Genomic DNA, 23,946 nt, shown 5'->3' on the forward strand with positions numbered 1-23,946 from the left:
AGTGGCGAAGGTGAGAAAGGCCCTCTGTCTGTTTGTCCTGTCATCTCTAAATACCTCCCTCTCCATAAACATTTGCAGCTATTTATAGAGCATTGGTCACCACAGCATTTAAATGCCATTTTATGTACCTCTGAAACATTTATTACGATTTCAAGGCTCTTGAGATGTCCTAGATTGACAGCTTTTGAAAAGGAAGTTCTTTGATTTTCCACGGTGGTAAGGAAGGGGACCAAGGCTCAGTCCTTACGGCTAATATAGCTTATACCCACCTGGAGGGGTCACCACCAGAAGGGAAAAAACAGTTCAGTCAGGTTTCATTTCACCCTCTTCATAACAAAGGGGTTTAAAAGTTGGAAATTCCCAAACACAGTTTAGTTTAGAGTGTTCAGCCACCAGGTGGTGGAAAACTTTGCTCCCTCCTGACAGGACGTATTATTTTCAGACACCATATGAGCCTTGATTCTGGAGCTGGTGACATTTTTAATCAGGGTCATCAGCACTGACAGTCACAGTACTCCTGACAACCAGAAGAGTCTCTACCAGAGACAATGGGAAGAAAATTACATCAGGTCCCACGTTCAGGAACAAGCACAAGCTCAGCCATAGGCTCCATGGCCTTGAGATCAGTCACGACTGTGGAGATCAATGGAGTCCAGGGGAGACAAAATTAAATTTCTATGTACAGATAGACAGACAGATGGGTCATTGAGCACAGTCAGCATCGCTTCTCCTCCACAAACACTTCAGATCTGGGCCCCTTGCAGCCAAAGCATGCTCTTGTCTCACAAGCAATCTGTCCCTTTTTGCTGCTCAATTCCCTGGACATGCCATTTCTAACCATCACTTTATGTCAACTCTGTGCTGGATACAGCTCCTACTGAAATCAGTTCAATGACATGGAAGAGAGTCTCATATGGGTACCTCCACAAACGCAAGGCAGGAGAGCCTGCTGCCCCAAAGTGCCTGTGATCTAAATAGACAAGGCAGATGATGAGTGGGAAGAGAGGCAGGCGCAGGAAAGGGAAGTGATTTGCTCAGGGCCAAGCCATCAGTAAATATCAGCCCTGTCTCTCCTGAGCTGTATTTGTGTGACCTATGCACTGCTTGAGTCTTCCTAACATATTGAACCAGCATATTGTGAATGCCACTGGAATTTCAGTATTAAATCATGGCAAATGGCAAAGCGGGAGGAGAACTGGGACTGCTGAATTTACCAATGAATTTATGTAGGACTCTAGTGCTTCTTGGAAGAGCTCAGCATCTCTCCGGACGTGGCTTTTATTCAGATGCTACAATATCTTCCTGTCCAAATAGAGAAGTTTCTAAAACTAGCACTGAGTAGTCAAGGGAATTCTTCTACAATGAGCTGAATATTATTTTCACTAATGTGACTACAAAAGACCTTTAAAATTATTCTGTGGTCTAAACAGTTGGTTGATTACTCTGACCCCATTTCCTAGGTACTTTTGAAAGATTGTAGCATTTAGGGAGTGAGAGATTTTATACTGAAAAGACAAATGGTGAGTGTCTTTGAAATCGAACTCGCACTGCTCTGATTTAATAGACCCCAAAAATCCAGTTAGATTCCCTTGCTTAGCAGAGTCTGTCTAGTGGGTAGAGATAGAAAACATTCTTTCTCAGTGAAAGAATGCTTTTTATTCTGTTCTCTTGATACAGCAAATCTGTTATTCCTTACTCAGGAAAAGGATGCCTCCATGTTTAGGCATCATTACTGTATCCATATGTATGAATTCCTGTCATGGTTGGCTCAGCTCTGTCAGATACTAGGAAAATATAGAATAAACAGTCTGACTTGCCTCCACTCTAGAGCCAGAGGAGTGCTGTTCACCCAGGGAAGCCCTATAGCAGTACGAGGCATCCTTAATGCTGAAATGTAGGTAATAGCCTGGGGGACAAAACTGATGTCCCCAAAGGACTATGCCCTACTTGCCCAAGAAGACTAGGCTGAGTTTGGAGACTAAGCCCTGGTGCTGTTCCCCGGGAACATCAGCAAGGAAAACCAAATCTGTTACTGCTGCTTATTTTTATAACCCAACTTTGCAAGAAGCTCATTGTTTCAGTCCTAGCACAACAGGGGAAGCAAGAAGAAGTGGTGAGTGGCTGTTGCAAAGTAGCCACTGCTTTGCCCCAAGGCAGCTACATACTGGGATGGCAGATTACAAAAGCCAGTTTACTCTGTGGTGCCCAGCATACCCATGCAACACAGTTACATCTACACTGACCGATACTCTTTTGAGCCACTCAGCTACTCAGTGCTATAAATACCTGTATTTTATGATGATGTTGTGCAACGTTTGGGCCAAAACACAAAAAATGAACTGAGGCAGAAGTAGTGAGACTAAATACATGGTTTGTAGCTGACATTCTTATTTTCTTGTTCAAGCTTTTTACCTCTGAGCCAGCTTTACGAAATGCAGAATAACACGTCCAAGGGGAAAAGCCATGAGTCTACCGCCATCTTCCAGTGGAACCACCATGGCCTTTAAAGAAAATCAATTGTTGTAGGATGGAAAAAAAAGATGGTTCCTAGCTATGGTGCAGCAAGGGAAAAAATACCAACAAGATCAGTACTGCAGAAAGCCCAGCAAGAAAGCACTTAGCAACACATACAGACAAAAGGGCTGTTTTGTACATTTAAATCCAGATATGGCTATCTTCTCCTCTCGTATGCTGGGGGGTTAGAGTCAAGTTTACTAACATATCAAAGCTGAAATGGCAAGCTGTAAATGTTTGATAACCTCATGATGCTGCTCTGTGCAGGACACTGAACACAGTAGCACTAACTTCATTCGTGATTGGGGAGTGAGTTTCCCCTGACGTTATTATCATAGTCAAATATTCCTTAGTCTGAAGAATAAAAGAAAAAATATTCTATTAATTATAGTTTGGTCCAAATCTAGTCAAAGCTAATTTGAAAAATCCCTTTGACATCATTAGCTATTGGAATAGTTCTACTCAGAAAAGTGTTTTAATCTGTGTAATTCCACAGAAATACATTTCTGGCACATGGGAATGTGATTCATAATTTTGGTCTCAGTTTTTCCTATGCAGGATTAGACCCCTTTGTCTCTGTAAACCAGTGGAGTAGCACTGGAGTCAGGGTCATTGCACTAGATGAAAACCAGGCACACAGGATTCAAGGGCAGGGTCACAGATTTGTATTGGCTGAGGATCTGAACCACAGGGTGAATTAACAGGCTGAGAAGTAACAAGGTTCTTTAATCAGGCACAGAGAGACATGGAAGCATTAGCAGGGTGACAGTGAGCTTGGAGCAGGAGCTGAGGAAATGCATTACTACAGATGACTAAAAAATGTTTCTTTGACCACATTTTTGTCTTTAGGGTGTTGACACTTCTCTTTAGTGTCTCTGGGAACTGCTAGCAATGTCAGCCTGTCCTGGTACATAATTGTCTGTATTAATTTATTCAAAACAAACGCTATAATCCATATTGATTAAAGCAAAATTCTTCATCAAAAGGGAAGCTGATGTGCTCTTTACATAACTGAGAGTGTATATCTGTTTTTCAGGGTATCTCCTGAAATGCGGAGAAAGTGATTTCTAAACTTTGGATTCTCTATCTGACACATCGTTCCCTTGTACTGTTATGAAAATCAACCCTCAGGGTAAACCAAAGTTGGAGGAGCTGCCTTTTGTAGCAGGCATGGATAGGATGCAACACACTGTGTTCCTGGAGGGACTGATGGGCCCTTTGAGAAGTCATCCCAATTCTCTTCCTAGTTTTATTCCCACCTTGGGAAATTAAGTGACATAACAGCAATAATAAAAAAATGATACAGCAATGCATTTTCCCTCCAAAGTGCTGCGCATATTTCATTGAACGTTTTGTTGCTGACTTGCTCTGAGACCCTCATAACAAAAAAGTTTTAAAAAGCTGTTACAGAAGACTGAGGATAATTATATTAAAGCCTCCAAAAGGGTTCCCAGTTATGCTGTTAAACTGGCTTCACTGAAGCATTGACAGACTTAGGTATCTATGAGCTGAATTAAGCCCAGAGTTTTAAAATCATATATTCTGGCTTTCTGATCACTAGCTTAGCCAGTGGTCCAGTGGAGAACCTGGGCACATGCTTCATAGAATGCATGTTGAACCCAGACTAGTACTCCTTGTTTGTTTGCTTTTATCTAAACACCAGAGCTTAGTACTACTGAAAGATTGAAGGACATCAAGTTTCATAAACTTTATGGGGTCTATATTCATGGTGCTGTTTCACCTAATGTGATTAATTTTTAAGTTGAAAGTGATGGCCTCCTGCTCTGAGGGGTCATCTTGTGTGCAAAATTGGCCAGGTCTTTGCAGAAAAATGGTTGGCAACCCACAGCAGTCTCCATGGAAATCAAAGTCTGGGAGGACATGCCGGTTGACCTGCTCGTTCCTAGAGTTGGGGCTTAGTATGCTCAAGGGCTGCGTGGGAAAGATTATATATTTTACCATCTGCGGTATACCTGCTTTTTGGATAAACAGAGGAACTCCAGAGCTGTCAGTTTAATGCCTCAAGAAAAGCAATTCATGCTGTGCCATTTTCTTCTAAAGGACAAGAGTGTGAGATGTTTGCTGTACCATGGCAAAATCCAGCAGTCCAAATTCTCCTCTCAAGTGCAACAAGAAGACAAGGAGAGTCAGAAGGAACTCTGGAGAGAGGAGGCTGTTACAGATTTCAGAGCGGGATTAAAATGGCATGTGCTCCATGAACTCTGTAGGGTCCTATGAAAGACGCTTTTTTCTCCTCTCCAGCTTGAACTACCCAAAGCATCCCATTTTTTGAGAATCCTTATTTTGCCACAAACTAAACAGAGGATTGCTTGTGCAAGGACTGGAGGGTCTTAAGAAATTCCTCCATTGCACAGGAAAAAAGAAAGAATCTAATCCCGGGGAAGGTGTACCATTAGCACACATTTTCCTAACAAGATGCACCTCACTAGTTCTACCCGTTCGTGGCTTCCCACATAGGATGTCATTGATGTTGGTGAGGACTGGATATGGTTGGGAACCCCTCCTGAGCCCTCAGGACCAGACAAATCAAAGCATGGTCACCGGGCCCCTGCTGTGACCCTGTTATCAAGGTTTTATGATCGGTTGTTGTAAAACATATTCTTCTGGGGTGGCACTTCGCAAACTCAGCTCTTCTCCCCTCCTGTTACACACTCTCTAAGCAACCAGCTTGAGTGTGTCTGCTGACACCTGCTCCCACTGAGACCAAGGGGAGTTTCTGTGGTACTTTTAGTGCAGAAAATGCCAACATTGTCTGTGCTTGGGCCCCAAACACACTTGTTTGGCACATCTCTTCCTCTATATTCCTTTAAATGAAGAGGTTTTGTAGTTTCCAGAGATGCCTCAGCCTGTTGTCACTGAGGGTCAGTTACTGAGTGTTTCCTCTCCTGCTCAGACATCTGGATGATGAGCACATTTTTAGAATAGTTCTGTCTTACAGACATGTTTGGTTTTGAGCTATCTAAAAGATCAGTCACAATGGAAATACTGAACTTTTAGGAAATTCTGCATCTGTTTTAAACGCACAAATGTGATTTATTCTTTTTTAATTGGCTTTACACAGTTAATTTTTTTGTGAAAAAGCTGAAAATTAATGCTTAATAAAAACTTGGAACAGGAGGAGATTGTCACTTGATGTCTGAATCACCTCTCATCTTTGCCAGTGAGCATCTTTTTATTAGCTTCAATATGCTTTGGATTAGACCTTGGATACAGACAAGTATATTCAATGCACAGCCTTTAATATTTTCACATTAGTATTAATGCTGTTGCAGGCTGCTCTTAAGAGATACAGTATTGCCTAATAAAACTAAATGGCAGTGATGGTCAGGTAAGTAAAAGAAAATTGCACCTCTTTCACTCTGTGCAAGGATTTAATATGAAATACAAACCATAAGGACTAATTCCTGAGTTCGTCTCCCAGCATAGATCTTATTCAGGTCACCGGACATCTTAGCTGCATAAAGGCAGTTTGCTCGGATGTTAAAAACAGCAAGAAAATAAGGTCAGAGGGTTAAGGAGCAGTAAACATTTCTCAGCCTGACTATGTCTGACTCACTGAAAGCCAACAACTATCACACCACCAACTGCAGGTTTCCAAGTCCAATATTTAGAAGGGTCCCATGTCAGACTGCACCATACTTACCCAAACACAAGATGACTCAGGACCCAAGCAGCCTTCTTGTGTTTGCATGAGGTATGTTTTTTAAAATACTTATAAATCTTTTGGGATAAGACATACCTGGGTACCAAGAGCATAGAAAGAGCACAATAAAAAGCTACCGCACATCCTGTGCTTAGCAGATCTGACACCTACCACACAGAAAATGTAATATAATTAAAGATGGTTTCCTTACTCTAAATAGGCAAATCTAAGATAACCCTTGGACCCTACATTTCTAAAGGTTGCAAAAATAAAAGCTGGCTAGGATTCAAGTAACGGCAGTATGAGCTTGAAGGGAGAGAGAGACCAGCAGTGGGTACCTGCTAGATAGCTGACCCAAGGGCAGTAGAGCGCAGCAGAACATGGGGAGAGGCAGGAGGCTTTTTCTCTCTACCTGGCAACTCACGCAGAGATTTTTAAAAAAGAGGGAGTGAACCAGCCTGCACACATCAGATGTTTTTCCCAGTTTCTACAGTGACGTAGACATTAAAGACAAGAATGGGAGTGCAGGGAGAGGCAGACAAGAGCACAACAAGAGGCATCTTGCATCCCAGTCTTGAACTGAGCCGGATCCTCTTGAAGCAAAGCAGAGAAGCACCAGCCAGACAGCCCTTGAGTGTGGCAGAGAGTCAGGCTTGTAGCTGAGCCAATGTGGCTAGTCTGCTGTCAGCCTGCTTGGGAGCACCCTGCAAGCACGGACCGGGCAGCCGACGGCCAGAGAGACTTCACTGCTTCCAGAAAAAGAGATGAGCAACGGGAGTGAGCAGGGCAGTTGGGAGGAAGGATAATATGAAGTCTTTAATTTGCCTCAAGGAGGGGGAAGATGGCCTGAAAAGCAAGAGGGACAGTCAGGATGGCAGGTTTCTGGTCCTCACGTTCCTATGCAACTGTGGGCATCTCCCCTGTCCTCTGCAAAATTGACACCACCAACTTTATCTGCTTTGCAGGGCTATAGCTGGCTTTATGTTCACTGAAGCAGCTAAATTACTGCTGCACATGTCCAGGTAACTCTGCTGGCAAGCTGTCAGGCCACAGAGGACTTACTTCATCTGTTATTGAAATGCAACAGTCAGGAGATCATTCAGGCCATTAATTATTCACAGATGTTATCACTGCTCCAAGCAGAATGGAGCTAGTTTCCCCTTCGTAATTAAAAAGGAGCTAATCTGATCTGTGATATAGCTCAGTATCACAGCACCCAGAAACACGAGACACCTGATCACATCCCAGAGTGATGATAATGCATGCAAAAATTGTACTTGTAAAACGTGCCCTGCTGCTGGCTTAGGCAGGTGGGAGCTCTGAATTGCTCAGCTTTGCTCAAACCCTGTATCCAGCGAAGGCGATGATAAGACTCCCACTAACTTGTGGGAGCAGGGGCAGATTCAGCATGTAGGTGTTTTAAAAATCCTACCTTCAAGCTCAATCCAAAGTCCATTGATGCTAAAGGTGTCTGTTGGCTGAATTAAAACTTCACTCAAACCCATATCTGTTAGATCTCCGAGCCAAAAAGTACAGCTTAATCCTATTAAATATTAGCCTGCTTTAAAATGGATTTCCTAAGTAGGTAAGCTGTCTGACTTCCGTGTTGCAAGGGCTGTGTACAAAACACTATGCCTCCTTCCCAAACATGTTTGTGTCATATCTATTTTCCTTGGGAATTTCTCCTGTGGGACGAACATACACCTGCAATGTCAATACCGCATTCTTCCCTTCTCCTGCTTCAGAGAATTCGGAGATGAACCCTCTCTTTTTAGAAATTACTCTTGTCTAAAGTGATTATTTTAATCTCAAAGCCCAGGACTTTGTGTTTTCTGCAGCAGTTCAGTATTCCAGTGAATCCTGAAGGATTGATGGTACAATCGAGAGTACCCGGTTCCTTATACAGTGTCCAGGTACATAAGGTCTTTGGACTGTGCCACCAGCCCCTTATGACTTTGTCATTCCTTTCACTGTTTTTCTTTTGTCTTCCTATGTCCCGTATCTAGGGCTGAGTGTTCCCTCACTGATCTCTCTTTCTTCTCCCCCTCTCTCTCCTTACCTTGCTACCACTATTGGGATGTAGAGTAAAGATGCTGGTATCAGGACTTTGGTTATGTTGGATGAGCAAGGAGGTAAGTTCAGATTGCTTCAGTAAGGAAGTATAACCATTCTCAAAGTACTGTACTAACTATGTGCAATCCTGAAAATGAGAGCCATAAAATAAGTGTGGTTGTGCATGAGAACCCCAAAACCTCTTTGCCTTTAGCTTCATTGCTGGACAGAGGAATGTACAGTAACTCAGTAACTGCAAAAGAGTCTGTACTACTTTTGATCTGTTTCCCACTAATGTCAGAGACCTGCAGGCTGAACACATCCAAATAATCTTTTTTTTTTTTCCCCCACAATCTTTGGGTCAAGATGTAGATACACAATGAGAAGATTTGCCTCCAACATTATTTATGCAGGTGCTATGTAATTTTCTCACTTGTTTTAGCCACAAGTGAAAGGCATGCAATAAATGGATCCCAAGAGAAGATAAAACAGGTTTAGTTTGTGTAAAATTCCATTGCTTTTTGTATAGAAATGTCAGTGAGGATAACAGGAATTTAACATTAAAAGCTATGACACCATCAGCTCATTACAATTGACCATATAGGAGCTTTCAAGCTTAGACGAGCCCCTGCCTGTGGACGACAGTGACAGAGCTAGACGTATTCAATACATTCCAGGAAATTACATTTTTGCCCTTCATAATATTACAAAGAAGTGGGTAGCTTCGCCCCCCCAACAATACTATTAAGTCTTCATTTGCTGTAGACCCACAGCACCAGCAAAATGGTGTCTCCAAAGAGAAGTTAAATCAACAGAGTATAAATTTCTGCTACTCTATATCAAATTAGCCCCCCCAAAGCCCTTTCTGTTATTTACTATGAGGCATGATACAAAACTGTATTAGGAAATGTTTTCTGCAGAGGTAATGCTGTATTACTTATCAAGCGCAGACAATTATTATAAGCAACGGTATGGCATTGTCGGGAAATGGACTGCAGAACCCGACAGGCCCTTTTCAGCTGTAATGCCCTGCCTCTCTGGCACTAAAATGAAGAAAAAGTAATAACAGGACCTAAACAGAAAGTATTTTTTCCTATTTGCTTTTTTTATGTATGTCTTATTGCTTCCCCCCAACCTCCCCCTTTAGGGGAAAGAATTTAACCTAACCAAATTTTGTCAAATCTATTTGTCTTGACAAGAAAAATATTACATAGAATATTTTGTTGTCTTCACAAATTTTTTTCTGAATAATGGCAGTAAGAGAACTACCACTGAATACAGAAAACCAGAAATTACTTATATTGAAACAGATATGGCACCTGTCTAAATAATGTGTTTTATTTCAGAAGTGAATTATACAGTTAAAATAAATCACAAATATTGTCAAAGAAAGTCTGTAAATACCCAGGTGTGTCTTGTAATGTAATTCACAGGTAGATCAGCAGAAAATTTAGTGGCTCCTATAACTTCCCTTTTGTTTAGCTTTGGGAAAGTATGTTTCTGTTCTTTAACTGTCATTTTTCCACAGATTGCTGGGGGGGGGTACATTGTTTTTAATCCTGAATTTTGTTTTTTACTTTGGAGTTCTACTATTGCTAAACCCTTGTACACAAAAGTTGTCTGACCATCTCTCTAGTCATGCTGGGAAGGACGGTCTGTGTGAGCCAAGGAGCTGAGACTGGACTCGCTGACCTCTTTGGAGTCCAGGGAACTCAGTATTAAACTCTTATTGAGAATGAAACCTGAAATGTATATTGTATGGCCAGAGATACAGTTAGTCGATACTTACAGGAAAGAATCAGACAATTTAAAAGCCTCTTTAAATCGGTTATGGTCATGCCTTAGGTGGTTCAGTAAATTTAGCTTGTGACTATACAGTACGGGTTTCTCAAGGAAAACAGCCTAACAATATTGTAACTGCTGTACTATGCTAAATGTTTAATTAAGTTTTGTCCATTTTAGCCACACATAGCTGTAATAATTCCTGATTTTTTTTTTATTTTAGCGATAAAGAACTTATTATAGTATTAGGCAAAATACACTAATGATGACTTTGAACCCTCTGTAATTAGCGCAATGTGTGCAACTCATGGATGTCTCCGCAGATTATCAGATTAAGGAAATAATTTGCTAACACTGCCATGTGATCTCTTTTCAGCTGACTGCACAAGTCGTTTAAGATTATTAGGTGTTAAATATACAAAAAACATGACATTGATCTTTCCAGTGGGCGGCAAGCAGAATATCTAATCTCTGCAGTTACTTGAAGCTCTATTTCTAGGTTTCCTTACAAAATTGCTTGCTTTGAAGTTAAACAGACCTTACAAAGAAAACTTCTTTGAGCCAATCTCAATCTAAATAACGCAAAGCAGAACTCATTTTCTGACATCAATAAGCAGAAGTCTTTGGGATCATAAAAGGAAATAAGTCAACGTAATTTTACAATACTAGGCATTTATACAATAAAGCCAGCCTGGCTAGCTCCTGTTGCCTAACTGTTTAGCACAGCTGGCTGCACAGCAGACCACAGAGTCTGTTATGACTCTACAGAGATGTGGAGCTGCACAAGAGCTTTTACTACTCCTGTTTCACAGAGAATGGGACTGCCATAAGAACTAGAAACCTCCTCCAGTGCCCTTTGAAGTCACCGGGAATCTGAGTGGGCTTTTGGAGTAGTCCCTCTGCAATACCAAGAGTTATCATTTTTTGAGCAAGACATTGTCACCCAAACCAGTTCAACACAGTTCTTCCCCTGGGGAGCCCACAGGAAGGAGCTGAGGTTAGATTCTCCTTGTTGGCATTTTCTCCATCAGTGAGAAAATCTTTCCCAATGTGCATCCATAATGCTTACATTTTTTTAAACCTGGCCTTGAGTCAAGCTCCCTTAATTAATTATTTAAATATAAATATGTACATAATGCTTTAAATGAAAATATTTACATTTTACACAAAAAATGTCATGCTGCAGAGGATTACTGAGCAGTGGCAATTGCTCTGCTTCATTAAATGTGTCTTTGAAACATGCTTAGAAAAATGTTAATATTTGGATGCACGTTGGTTAACAGCAGACTGTAGAAATGAAACTGATAGTACAAAGTGGGGATATGAAGATAAATCTGAATTGCTGACATAGGAGGGGTCCCAGAGTGGTAGCTCTCTTCCTCCAGAGGAAAATCCTACCACCTGGGAGTATCAGCAGGCAGAGAGATTTGGACCTTCTAGGACATTTTTTTTGCCTGATGATGTCCTCATGCAGTTTATTACAGAAGAATTTTGTTCTTGTATTCAAAACAGGGTGGAGGGGAGAAACTTTTCCAATAACAGTAGTAATACAGCCATTTTTCATCCCAGACAAGACAGAGGAATAGCCACAACTTTAATAAGCCACAAAGAAAATGTCAATGCAATTGAAATTTTCTGCCGGCACCACAGCAACAGCAAATGCACAACAAGCAATGCCAGTGAACACAGGGAGCAGCTTAATCTACCCAGCAGATCTGTATTCCAGATCAAGTTGAAGTATGGAGATAAAACTTTGGAATAACTGGGCAACCCCACAAGCGAAAGTGTTGGCACCATGTGATGGTACCCATGCTAGCTGACCTCTACTGTTTTTGCAGAAGTTGCGAGTTTTACAGTTTTGTATGAGTTATGGCTGACCTGTTTCTATGGCACTGGAGAAACAACTGCAGTAAATACAAAGATAATTACCATTCCTTTCCATCAGAGAGCAAAATTATGGCCCCTTGCACAGACCCCTTCACCTGCTTATTTCCTATTCAACAGCTACCATGAAAATTGATAGACAGTGAGATGCCAAAAGCAGAGTTGCTAGAGGCACTCCAACACCACCTTTGAGCTTAGCTGATCACAGTCAGAAATGGTTTGCTAAATAGCGAAAAAATATGGTAACTATCAACTATTCCAGATTATACAGGGAAAATGGTATTAATTATGTTGAAAGTGTAGTGCAGGACAAAAGACAAACAAACCCCTGACAAAAGCAGGTTGTGCCTTGTCTACTTTTATTTTTAGCACAGCTATACGTGGGCTCACAAGCACTCCCCGCCAGCTTTCTTCTGTTCGTACCTGTGCTCAGCAATGCCCTTCAGAGTGGAGCTAGGTCAAGACTCAGGATTTCTGAAAAGGCTGTCCTAGAAATGTACTGCGCTCCAATATGATTCTCCTTTATGGAAAATGCGATCACTGAGTATCATTGGAAGTAGTTAATCTGCTGACTCTCTTTCAAATTCAGCCCTCTTGTATGCAATTATGATCACAATTTGTTCTTAGATGTCCTTTTGTTTTTTCTTTTTCTCTAATTAAAACTGTCCTTGGTGGAAATTGCTTCATTGCACAATACTCCAGGCAAAGGAGCAAGTTCCCTTCTCCACAGGCATTTAACTGACATTCAAGCACAGGCCCCAGATCCTGGACACTAGTCAAGGAACATTTGTTATAAATTACAGATGGGGATGCAAAGGTGGAGCAACACCACACTTGCCCTGTCCTGGTCCTGCATCCAACACTGTGTTAAGATGTTTTTGCAGCTGTGTTTGCTCAAGAGACCACAGGAACAGCTGAGGGATGCCCTTGCTACAGCTTTCCCAGCCACTTCCCCAGATCAGTCACAGAGTGGGGATTCACCACGCTGTTATGGAAGATCCTGGCAAAGACCCACTGGCAAAAGGCGACACTGCACCGGTAAAACTAACAGGGCTAACTTACGGTCCCTCAGTTGCCTGTGGTTTTAATACAGAAAGTTGCCTGTGGTTTTAATACAGGAGTAATTTGTAAGTATAACAATACAGGTAAAAAAATATCCTTGTTTATATCCTAAGATGTGCCATTAGTTTGCTGTAAGATCTGGAAGAAGGTATATGGCCACTATGTTTGAATCAAAGTGACATTCTCAGACATAAAAGGCAATCAATATGCACAAAGGGATAATAATTAGCAGAGCTTCCTAGAAAAAAAATGAAGGAAATCTCAATGAAACATACCTGTGATGTGTATTCTGCTTCCAGACAACGCCAATTCTCTTATATATCACATATGATATATAAACTTATATATAGATGTAGTATATTCAAAGAATACTGCAACAAACTATCAAAAGATATTTAAACTCTGACCTTGAAGTGCTCCTCTAAATGGGAGATAAAGGACATGATCTTTTGTAGGTGTGAATTTGCATAGGTTCATGGCAGTATGTGCCAGCAGACTGTCTTCCCTAAAACCTTTAATACAATATGCAAAGTTGGAATAGGGAATATCTATGAAAACATACATTAAATTAACCTTTTGATAGCCATCTGATTTCTTACCAGCAGTGATTCATTCTGGGACAGATTTTAATATCAGTTATACCAAAACAAATCCAGAGTGACCCCATTAAGTTAATTCCTCTATAATATTTATGCCTCAATAATTGTGGTTAGACTCATGAATCTATTTCCTTGCCTGTGGGACCAGATCTTTGACAGGTATAAATTGGCGTTGCTCCATGAAGCCAGCATAACTACGCCGATTTAAACCAGTTAACAATCCAGCCCACGACATTAACAACTAGCAAATGGTTTTAGGACCAGCAGCCAGCTGTCTAGACTTCTGGGCTACAAATATGACATGGGCTTTTTACAATGATGCTGTTTCCTTTAATGGAAGATAAATTAGTTGTGGGTCCCTTTTCTATTCAGAAATAGTATAGGCATCACACAAAAATCCTGAAGCAGGATAAATTAAGTCAGGTTCCTGGAGAGAGCTATAATTTAAATGAAAGTCTTTGAGTCATGACAAATATACTCTTCAATTAGCACTCATCTATTAAGGCAGAATAGGAACCAGGGAAAGAAAGTTCAAAAGGCCCTAGTACATAATACCTGACTTCAGAGAATGTGCATCTGAGCAAGGAAACATGCTTAGACTGAAAGCCACCAGTGGTACCAGATCTAGGACTGATCTCTGCAGTCCTACCTGGCATTTTCTACTGGCCAGTCAAGGTTAGAGAAATACTAGCAGCAAAATTAGTGGAAGAAAGGTCAGTATCTCTTGTCCCTCCCAGTGTCAAAATACGTATGTGGAAATAGCCTTCTTAACTGAGAGCCCTGAAAACCATCAGGGCTCTGCAAACACAGCTCTCAAGCAAGAGGTGGGAATCTGCAACAGAAATTTAGCAATTCCCATCACGCTGCATGAACTCGCATAAAAGCCAGCTCACACTCTTACAGCTGCTTCCCAGAGCAAGAATTGCCCAGTTACGCGGAGCAGGCAGGACTCTGAGTTAGTGAGAAGCAGGAGCACTTAGAGGAATATCACCTTCTACCACATACTCGCATTTCTGATGAGATTGACAATCTGTGGCTACAAACATGAACCAAAGCTTCTGCTAAAGCCTCCCAACCAAAATGTAAAATTACAAGGTGCATTAAAACAATCCAAACTTGTATTTCTAGTTCTTGGCTCAGCAGTTTATCTGGCAGAACTTGTGCAGTGTATCTCTCGCGTTTCCTTATTAGTTTCTCAATCCTTTGCTCACATTATATGTGCCCCTTTTAGAGGACAGTGCCAGGTAACTCTGATCCTCTAAATGTATCTTTGGATTTGGGATCAATAACTCCTGTGGTATCCGGAGACAGGCACATCCAGCTGAGGAGAATGAGAACTGACAGCTGAAAAGCAGATGCAACTCACAATACTGACATGGCCCCTCTCCTTCTCAAAGCCCAGCCTCATGCAAGAATTAAACAAAGAGCACAAGTTCAATATTCAAATTATTTCAGCTTGAATAATTTAGGCCAGCATTTTCAAGGCCCTCTAGGGGTGAGATGCCCATTTCCCATTAAAATAAATTAAATAAAATTAATTTTAATGGGAATTGGGTATCCAAATCCCCCAGAAAGCTTTAAAAATCTAAACCTCAATTGTTATTAGAAACCCAAGTAAGAAATTAGGGCTATTCATGTTCCCAAAGAAGTCAAGAGGAGTTTTGTAGTGACGTCAATATGCACATGATTTTTTTGTAAAATGCCTTTTTTTTTTTTTTCCTTCTGGATATGACTCAGTTAACATCAGGGATGACATTAAATTCTTCCTATAACCAGTGCTCTCTTAGTTCCTTTCCTCTCAGGTCTAATTCTGTGTTTATATTTTTTTTTCTATTCAATAGAGGGAATAGGGATGTATTTGTGTTTTACCGGGATTGCTTTACTTTGCCTTTTTAGGTACAGTTACAATTTTTAATGGATTGAAATGCCACTCCAAGTAACTTTCTTATTCCATGTAATACTTATTTGGGTTTATCCTTCATGAAACAAATGGTGAGGCTTTCCACCCATGTAAAATGCTATCGCTACCGCAGAGTCCACATAAGACCCTTGATCCCACTGGATCCATATCTGTTTCCATCAGCAGAGGATCCATTCCTACAATTTTACATTGTGGCATTCTGTTCCTCTAGGCCATTTTTCCCAGCTTTAATAGTGAAGAAATTAACACATCAAATTATTCTGAGCTACCAAGTCACTAAGAAAACCCTACATTGTCGTCAGCCTTAGGTGGAAACAAGCCAAATTCTCTTTGATGCCAGTGGAGAGACGGTGTCTACATATGGCTGGTTACTGGGCTTGGTGCTTCATAACTTGCCTTGGAGCAAAGCAGAAGTGACCCCACTGAAAACATGAGTCTTCACCCAATGCTTTTTTTCATAAGATCCCTTGGGGACAGAGACAATGAACGACACAGCCAGTGGTCCTCTTTCAGTGAGCATCAGGCTCCCGGAGTGGTTGCAATCACTCTGTGTTCACTGGGGTTACTCCTAATTTGCAGCACCCATACCAGAAAGAAAACCAGCCCTGAGGCCATACTCAAATTAGAGATTAATATCCAATGCCAATCAAAGTGGCAGGTCTCAGTTTCCTCAGCCTCTGGAAAAAGGAGTGCTTGGACACAGCTCTTAACAGCTCGCTCCATCTCTGGTACAGTTACTACCAGGGCTCTCACTCACTAGTCAAAGCAATTACGCTGTCCAAAATCACCTAATTCCAAGGCATTTGTAAGTGTAAGTAACTGAAGTATTTTCCATGGAAGGACAACTTTTCTCTTGTATTAACATACCTAAATGCAAAATAACACTATCTTTCTTTCTCTTGGATATCATTGGTGTCTTAGTAAGTGGATGTATTGTATTATGTTTCTGGACCTTGAACTTTATAACCCTTCCTTTCTACATCATTACATCTTGTTTAAATTAATATATTTCAAACACCTTCCTCCTTTGTTTTGTTCTTCCCATATTAGTAAAAAAGATCTTCGGCATGCAGTGCGGCATACATCCTTCCAACAATGCATCGGCTCAGATTAATGCATTGTAATGTCATTATTAATTCAGTTCTACATGGTCATTTTTCATGTTCTGTTGAAGACAAAAGCAAACAAACAAAAATACAATTCATTCCACACTGTCATCCCTTTGTCCTGACCAGAACAACTCGATCGTGTTGAAGAAGGCATGAACCATATCAACCAAGACATGAAGGAGGCCGAGAAAAATTTAAAAGATTTAGGGAAATGCTGTGGCCTTTTCATATGTCCTTGTAACAAGTAGGTACTGGGTACCGGCTCTGCTATGTGGTGTCCAGTTTTTTGTCACAGTGAATGTCTGAAGTTTTTGTCTTTTTTTTCTTTGTCCTTTTCCATCTGCTTCATTCTGTGGGGATAAAATACTTGTGTTTAATCAGAACAACTGGAACGCATCGAAGAGGGAATGGACCAAATCAATAAGGACATGAAAGAAGCAGAAAAGAATTTGACGGACCTAGGAAAATTCTGTGGTCTTTGTGTCTGTCCATGTAACAAGTAGGTGCTGCCTGCCTCATCTCTTAGAGCACTTAAGGCTGATCCCAAAGGCCTTGTGAAGCTCATCCTTGCTAGGCACATGGACAGGATGAGCATGTGGCATGCAGAAAGAACGATTCTGGTTCAAATGCATTCATCTCATAGCATAGACAACTGACTGGGAATTACTGTAGATGCATTAAAATCAGGCATACTGCAGTGAAAGCTTCACTGTTGACACCTTTTAATGGTAAAAGTTTCAACATTTTACACAAAGTGTACTGAGTGGTTCCATTTTCCAGCAAACAAAAACACTGGGGCTACCTTATTCCTGGAGACCCTAAATTTTGAAACATATTTTCACAAACAAGTTTAATAAACAAAACAAAACAGCTGAAAAAATGCAGAAGAGATCATAATAAACATTGCTTAAAATTATGGATGAAAATCACAGTTTTTTCATTGTACAACAGAAATAGTCCTTGATGAGATCTTGAAAGAGACATGATGTTCACAATTGGAACCCAGCTTGAAATGGTTTTCATCCTGCCATAGGCAACAAATTTGAGAAAAGCTGAACACACCAAATTTCTCTCATTTGGGTAGCACGTACACTAAGCAGAAATGTTGAAATGCATCGAATTTGCTTGCATGCCATCACACTTGAACGAAACCGTCCTCCAAGTAATGCAAAGCTTGTTTTAAATGCCAAATGAAAATGTGATGTGCGGTTATGTGGGTGTAGGAAATTGGGGACAAAGTGCACCAACCAGAAGCCCTTGAGGAATGGCAAATCCAGCATGCAGTGAGTAGGCATGCAACCAGGTTACAGTGAAAACAGTCATAAATGGTTGGCCAGAGATTGTGCAGGAAACAAAGCAGAGTGCTGTGGTCCTGTAGTATTATACTCCCTTTCTGCGTGGCACAGATACTTTCTTCACAGCCAGGGCCCAATCCTACCATGATCATCAAGACCAAAGGAAGGAGAGCTGTCATGGAGTTCAGTGGGTATTTTGCCAGAAATCCACCCGGTAGGACTGGGTTTCTGCCTTATCAGTCACCATTTATTTTGAAGTTAATTCCCTTGGGACACAATGCAGATACCACCTCAGCCTTAAAAAAAAATCAATTTTGCTCCTGTGCACCAAGCCACAAATACTTTGCAGGGGTAAACATTTTTCCCAGAATATGTGTACTATTGGCTTGGTGTGCACAATGGGAGAGAGGCAAGGAGGAATGGAAAGAGCTACACACACATACAGCCTTTGTCAGTGGGACTGCCTGCAATTGGTATCAGCTCCAATACAGGCTTTAGCCCTGCTGTCCTGCACCAGAGGACCCAGTGCAGAAGAGCTGCAGGTACAAGAGTATGGAGCAGAAACTTTACATCTCCCACACTCTAAAAGCTGTTACAACTTAAAGAGGAACACTGTCCTGGCTTGCTCCCGCTGGAGAAACCTGGCATGACGCCTACATCAAAAGCTCACCCTTGAAGTACAAAAAATTCCAATGTATTTTGCAGGAATAGTCAGTTTTTAGAGCAGCTTTCATATGCTGTACTGTAGGAAAGGCTGCTCAGAACTGACAGCCAGGCCTGTGGCATAGATTGGGTTAGCACCTGACATGTGGCCTTGTAACATTTACCACTTCACTATGATCGCAGTATCATGAAACCAACAGATGCAAGAACAGAAAGATACTGCATTTGATGTGGAGGACATTCATTTTTAAACGTGCCTCCTCCCTGCTTTAAGGCAGTATTCTGACCTTTGCAGTCTGCAGCCAGATTTCATAAACTGGCATTGCTAATCAGCCAGTGTGTTCAGAAACAGGGTATGGATGAACAGTGCTTTTAGAGACTGTTCCCTGAATCACTATCCCAGGACTCAACAGGTAGGAATAAGATGATATTCTGAGAAGTGGAGTGTAGGAGGAAGAGGAATCCATACAGTTCTGGGCATCAGTATCACCATGATCTCCTAATGCCTACTTCTGGCTGGTGGTAGATTAATAGCATATATTTTAAAAAGATTAACCATTTCACACATAACTATACTCTGATATACAGAGTAAATACAACTCCGTGAGCCTTACCAAAATGTAAGGCTTGATCCTACATTCTTAGGAGACCCAAAATGCCCATGGCATGAAACTTTGACCAGACTGCATTCAAAAGGACAACTGCTATTGACCATGAGCAGACCCAGACTCCACCTGTTGACTTTAATGGGAAGTCCACAAGAAACCAGAGATCAAGTTCTGGGTGTATAAAATCATTCACCTCAAACACAGAGACTGTCTCACTCTCAAAGTTGCATAGGTCTAAAGAACAGGCAAAAACCTGTAAATGTATGAAAAACCTGTAAATGTATGAGCAGCAAGAGAACTACTTTCACTCATTCCTACAAAAGCCAAAGCTGATGTATAGTTTCAGAGAACTAAGAACAAACAAGCCAACCACCATGTTTTTAAGTCTTCACAAACTTTAATAGGAAATAAGCAACAAAACAGAGGAATAGGAAAGATCCTCTTTTCATCTACATTTTAATTCTATATTGGAGCATGCAACATATCTTCAGGCTCAATAGAAGCTGAGCTACTTCAGGGGGCATGGAGAGAATATAATGCCAGAGATGGGTTTGTTGTGTCCTCTCCCAAATCCCCCAGAAGCATGTTCAGTTTCTCCCACAAAATCCAAGCCACAGGGCTGTTTATATGACTGATTGGAGCTGACCGAAGAACAGGGAAACCACAGAGATTTGCAGTTCCCATCAGCTTTGTTGGAAACTGCTCCGTTTCTGGAACAATATCAAGAACTTACACCTACAGACCCCAAGCACTCACAGTCTCCTGTTAAAGTGTTCACTCTCATCTAACGACTCCAATGACAGCAACCCTAAATATGTTGCACATGCTAATCTGCCACTGAACGTATGCCTGGATTTTAATTTTCTATCCACGGCAGCTCAGTCAAAAATGGCTCTCTGAAAGTTAATGTAACTGTCATAAACAACAAATATAACAAGTTGTTAGGCTATTTTAAAGTCCTGTGGTTTAAAGCTCCTGAAGGAAGTGATGATCCATTTTTGCCTGTGTCTTGCTTATTGTGAAGGCTGTTACTGCTGATGCATTAAGAGTATGATGAACTATTGGGGCAACTGTGCTTAGTGAGAATGCTTCACTTCTTATTCATGCCTGTAGCTGGTGCATGAAGAAAAATGTAGAAAAATTTCCCTTTCTGATGCTAGATTGCTCGTATCTTTTCTTTTCTCCTGCACTCATTTCACTTCTGCCTTTTACTTTTTGTCTCTGTGGACAAAGGTTTGTACATCAACTGTCGATGTATGATTACTATTTTCAAGTACCGATATATTATTTAAAAAATCCAATGAACCCTATGAATTTTATGATAAAAGCATCCCCAAATCACCTTGGGAAAGGTTAGTGGCTTTAAATGCCTATTATGCCACATACATGTTAAAAAATATCAACAGAAGCCCAATCTTCTGCATGGTAAAGTGTTAAAATCTAGCCAAATCCTTTTTTCTCTAAGAGGGTGTGTTGCTGTGATGTGATGTACACACTATACTTGGCAGTTCTGTTTTTATGTTTGTCTGCCAGTACGTTCTCTGTGTTTGATGTCAAAACATATGTGTCACTGAAATGTTTTCTACTTATCTGTATTTCTTTTCCTCTTCTTTTTTCTTTTCTTTTTTTTTTTTTTCCTTCTTTCTGGAAACTAAGTCAACATCCAAAAACCTGTGTGCAGTGTTGTAGACTTGACAATTGCAATCCACCCTATTGGAAACAAAACCTCTGACCATCACAGTTGTTGTGGCAGTAAAGTAAAAAAAACCCAAAACCCAAACCCCTCCTTTTATTCAGGGTTATGATATATCGGTATACAATCAATGACCCTCTATCTGAAAACTCATTTGCTTGATGCAGCTTTTAGCTTGGAGAAGTAAAGAGTTTTGCATTTGTCCTTGTCCACTTGATGCTTTGTTACTCATCATTTTTTTTGCATAGGCTTAAATCAAGTGATGCTTACAAAAAAGCCTGGGGCAATAATCAGGATGGCGTTGTAGCCAGCCAGCCTGCACGTGTCGTAGATGAACGGGAGCAGATGGCCATCAGTGGTGGCTTTATCCGCAGGTGAGCCTTTTTATCCGCTGTTTTCTCTCTATTCTCCTTGTCACCGATATATTTAGATTTCTTCCATATGGTCATGAGTTCTGTGATGCTCATTAACTCCTTCAGTGGTGCTGGGTAACGCAATGGAGCCAGCGTTTTCCACCAAGTGGTAGGTGCTCAGATTTAGGTTGACGGCAATTAAGACAGGTACTAAAGGCGTACTGCGTCCACTGACTTCCCTTGGCCCTGTGGGTGCTTGCCTGAGCTAGTGCAAAGGATGGTTATGTCGCCAGAAATCCTGGAGGTAAGGGTCTTAGCCCTGAGAACCAGAAGATGCTTGAAAACGTGGCCCTAAAGCATCCTCCTTGAGATTGCCCAGATTTGGGCAATAACAAAATAGAAATAATATCTATGTATTTGCTTCACAGCAGCAACATGAGGTTGCAGACTGTCACGGCCAGTCAGCACTGTCCTCTGCACTCCAGCTCCCCAGCGTGAACAATGCACTTTTCCTGGGGGCCTTATTATGGGTCTCATTAATGATGTTTGTCAAATGCCTCAGAAATGAAGTGTCAGATAAATACTAGTTTATCATTATAATGTCTCAAGATATGTAGTGCTCATTATCCATCCTTGCCAGAAGATGTACCAAAGCATCCAGCACCCCTTCCTCTCTTTTCAAAAAGAAAAAAGCCTCAGGCTCCCTGCCAAAGCACTGAGCTAAGCACAGAACTTGAAGCACACTTTTATCTAGAGGTATACTGCTTCCCTGCTTGTGTCTATGCAGAAAACCTCACTGAATGGGGAATGATGCCCCATTCCTCAGCTGCTGTAAAGCCACAACTATGGAGAAACATTGATGGTTTAGTGGCAACCCCTGTGCACTCAAATGAAAGCCAGTTTGAAACACACAGCTATACTAATGGCAACCAAACTGCAAACTTTCAGCAGTACATAGGGATCCAGCAATAAGTACATACTGATTACAGTGCTTATAAAGCATGTATTTAGATGACAATGCTATCAGCTGAATGGATAAAGGCATACCAGTAGGCAAAGCTTTGATCTCTGAAGATTAAGGACACTGGATTAATAAGTAATTATCTTTCCAAAAACTATTATCCACTTATTTTTTTGGCTGCTGTGATAAAGGGAAATCAGTGTGATAGAAACAATGCTGTCATGCAATCTGGAGCGTGGGATGGAGTTGCCATTTAAGTTTGCTGGGTCTGCCATTCACTTTTTTTTTATTTCTGGATGGCAGCCCCACCAAAACGAAGGCTGGGGAACAATAACAGAATAGCAGTGAAGGAAGTTACGCTACACCATAATCATTCTGCAAACAGCCTGTAGCACCCTTTTGGCACCTACATGAACACAAATTGCACAAAAGGCTCAAAGTAGTGATTTTCTAAGTGGGACCCATAGACCTTGCCTTTCCCAGTGTCAGCCACTACATGCCTCTCCAGTCACTGGAGCATTGAACTGGGCCTTGGCTCAAGCGTGAGTTTTTTCTTCTAAAAACCAAGCAAGTGAAAAAGACTGTGCTAAGAATGAGAGACAAAGGATCTTTACTGAAGCCACTAAATCTGAGAGAAGCTGCTTCTGTCATTTACCAGAAACACATTTAATTAAATAGGATGTTAGGTCAGGATTTGCACAGCTGAAGCAGCTCTTCCCCAATATTTCAGTGAGCCCCAAGGGTACGAGAACTGGACAGTATCCATTAGTTATGTGTAGTTCAAGTAGGGGAGCAGGTATAGCTTCAATTCCACCACCCTCCAGCATTTCCCATGTACTCTAACCATACACAAGTCCAAAAGATGAATGAAAGGGTGCTCCGTTTGAGGAGGACCATCACTAGCAGAGAGGTGCAGTATGTAGTACAGACAAGCTCAGACAGCAACACTTCTAGGAACAGCAGACATGAGCAGTATAAACAGAGCAGTGATGAACCCAGACAATCCCAACAACCAAAAAATAAGCATGTAATGTTTTTCAGGCTAGGTACGTATTAATCCCTTTTCTTCAAAGCTGAGCACAGCAGCATGCTCCTCAGGTGACAAGCGAAGGAGGATGCAGGGGAGATTGCAGGTGAATCAGAGTTTCAGGGTAAACTTCCTCTGTCTCTGCTTCAAATAATTGGGTTTTTTTGCTCTCAGGGTAACAAACGATGCCCGGGAAAATGAAATGGATGAGAACCTCGAGCAGGTCAGCGGCATCATTGGCAACTTACGTCACATGGCCCTGGACATGGGCAACGAGATCGACACACAGAATCGCCAGATTGACAGGATCATGGAGAAGGTAAGAGATGACGTTTCTAAGAGGACCCCAAAAGAGGCTGTGTTTTCCCTTCTGCAAGCACAGGATGTGCATACTGCAGTTTTTCTTCAGCTTGGAGAAGGACAAGGGACAGAAATAGCTGCTAGGGCTCCTCTCTCTTCTCCCTCTAAATAATTGGGCCACAGAAGAGCTTGATGCTGTGGATCTTCAGTAACCTTCAGTGCACATTGCGTTGAACCCACAGTGTTGGGTTTGCAAGACAACAGCTGGCAAAGGGACCCCTTAGCACAAATCAAGTCTCCTTCTGCAACAGCTTTGAGAAAGGTGAAGTGCCCTGAACTGTGCAGCACCATGAGGTTTGGGTCTGAATGCCCTGGCACTTCCTGGCAAGCTTTAAGCTTTCCTGGACTTCCCTTGGAAATGCCATGAGCAATTGAGAATTGGATCCCCTGCTTGGAGGG

General features: G+C 41.4%; 1 protein-coding gene across 2 annotated transcripts in view; it reads left to right on the forward strand.

Annotated features, from left to right (window-relative positions):
* The window catches only part of SNAP25 (synaptosome associated protein 25), a 67,913-nt gene that overhangs the window by 38,848 nt on the left and 5,119 nt on the right, over window positions 1-23,946 (forward strand). Inside the window, exons 4-7 of one of the 2 annotated variants that reach the window (XM_052784084.1) lie at window positions 8,262-8,310; window positions 16,714-16,831; window positions 21,095-21,220; window positions 23,362-23,506. In XM_052784084.1, coding sequence (XP_052640044.1) covers window positions 8,262-8,310; window positions 16,714-16,831; window positions 21,095-21,220; window positions 23,362-23,506 — 438 coding nt within the window. Of the gene's footprint in view, window positions 1-8,261; window positions 8,311-16,713; window positions 16,832-16,968; window positions 17,087-21,094; window positions 21,221-23,361; window positions 23,507-23,946 lie in introns of both variants that reach the window. The other variant, XM_052784083.1, reaches the window with a different exon arrangement.

This window comes from Harpia harpyja, chromosome 4 (assembly GCF_026419915.1).
Source record: "Harpia harpyja isolate bHarHar1 chromosome 4, bHarHar1 primary haplotype, whole genome shotgun sequence".
NCBI lineage: Eukaryota > Metazoa > Chordata > Aves > Accipitriformes > Accipitridae > Harpia > Harpia harpyja.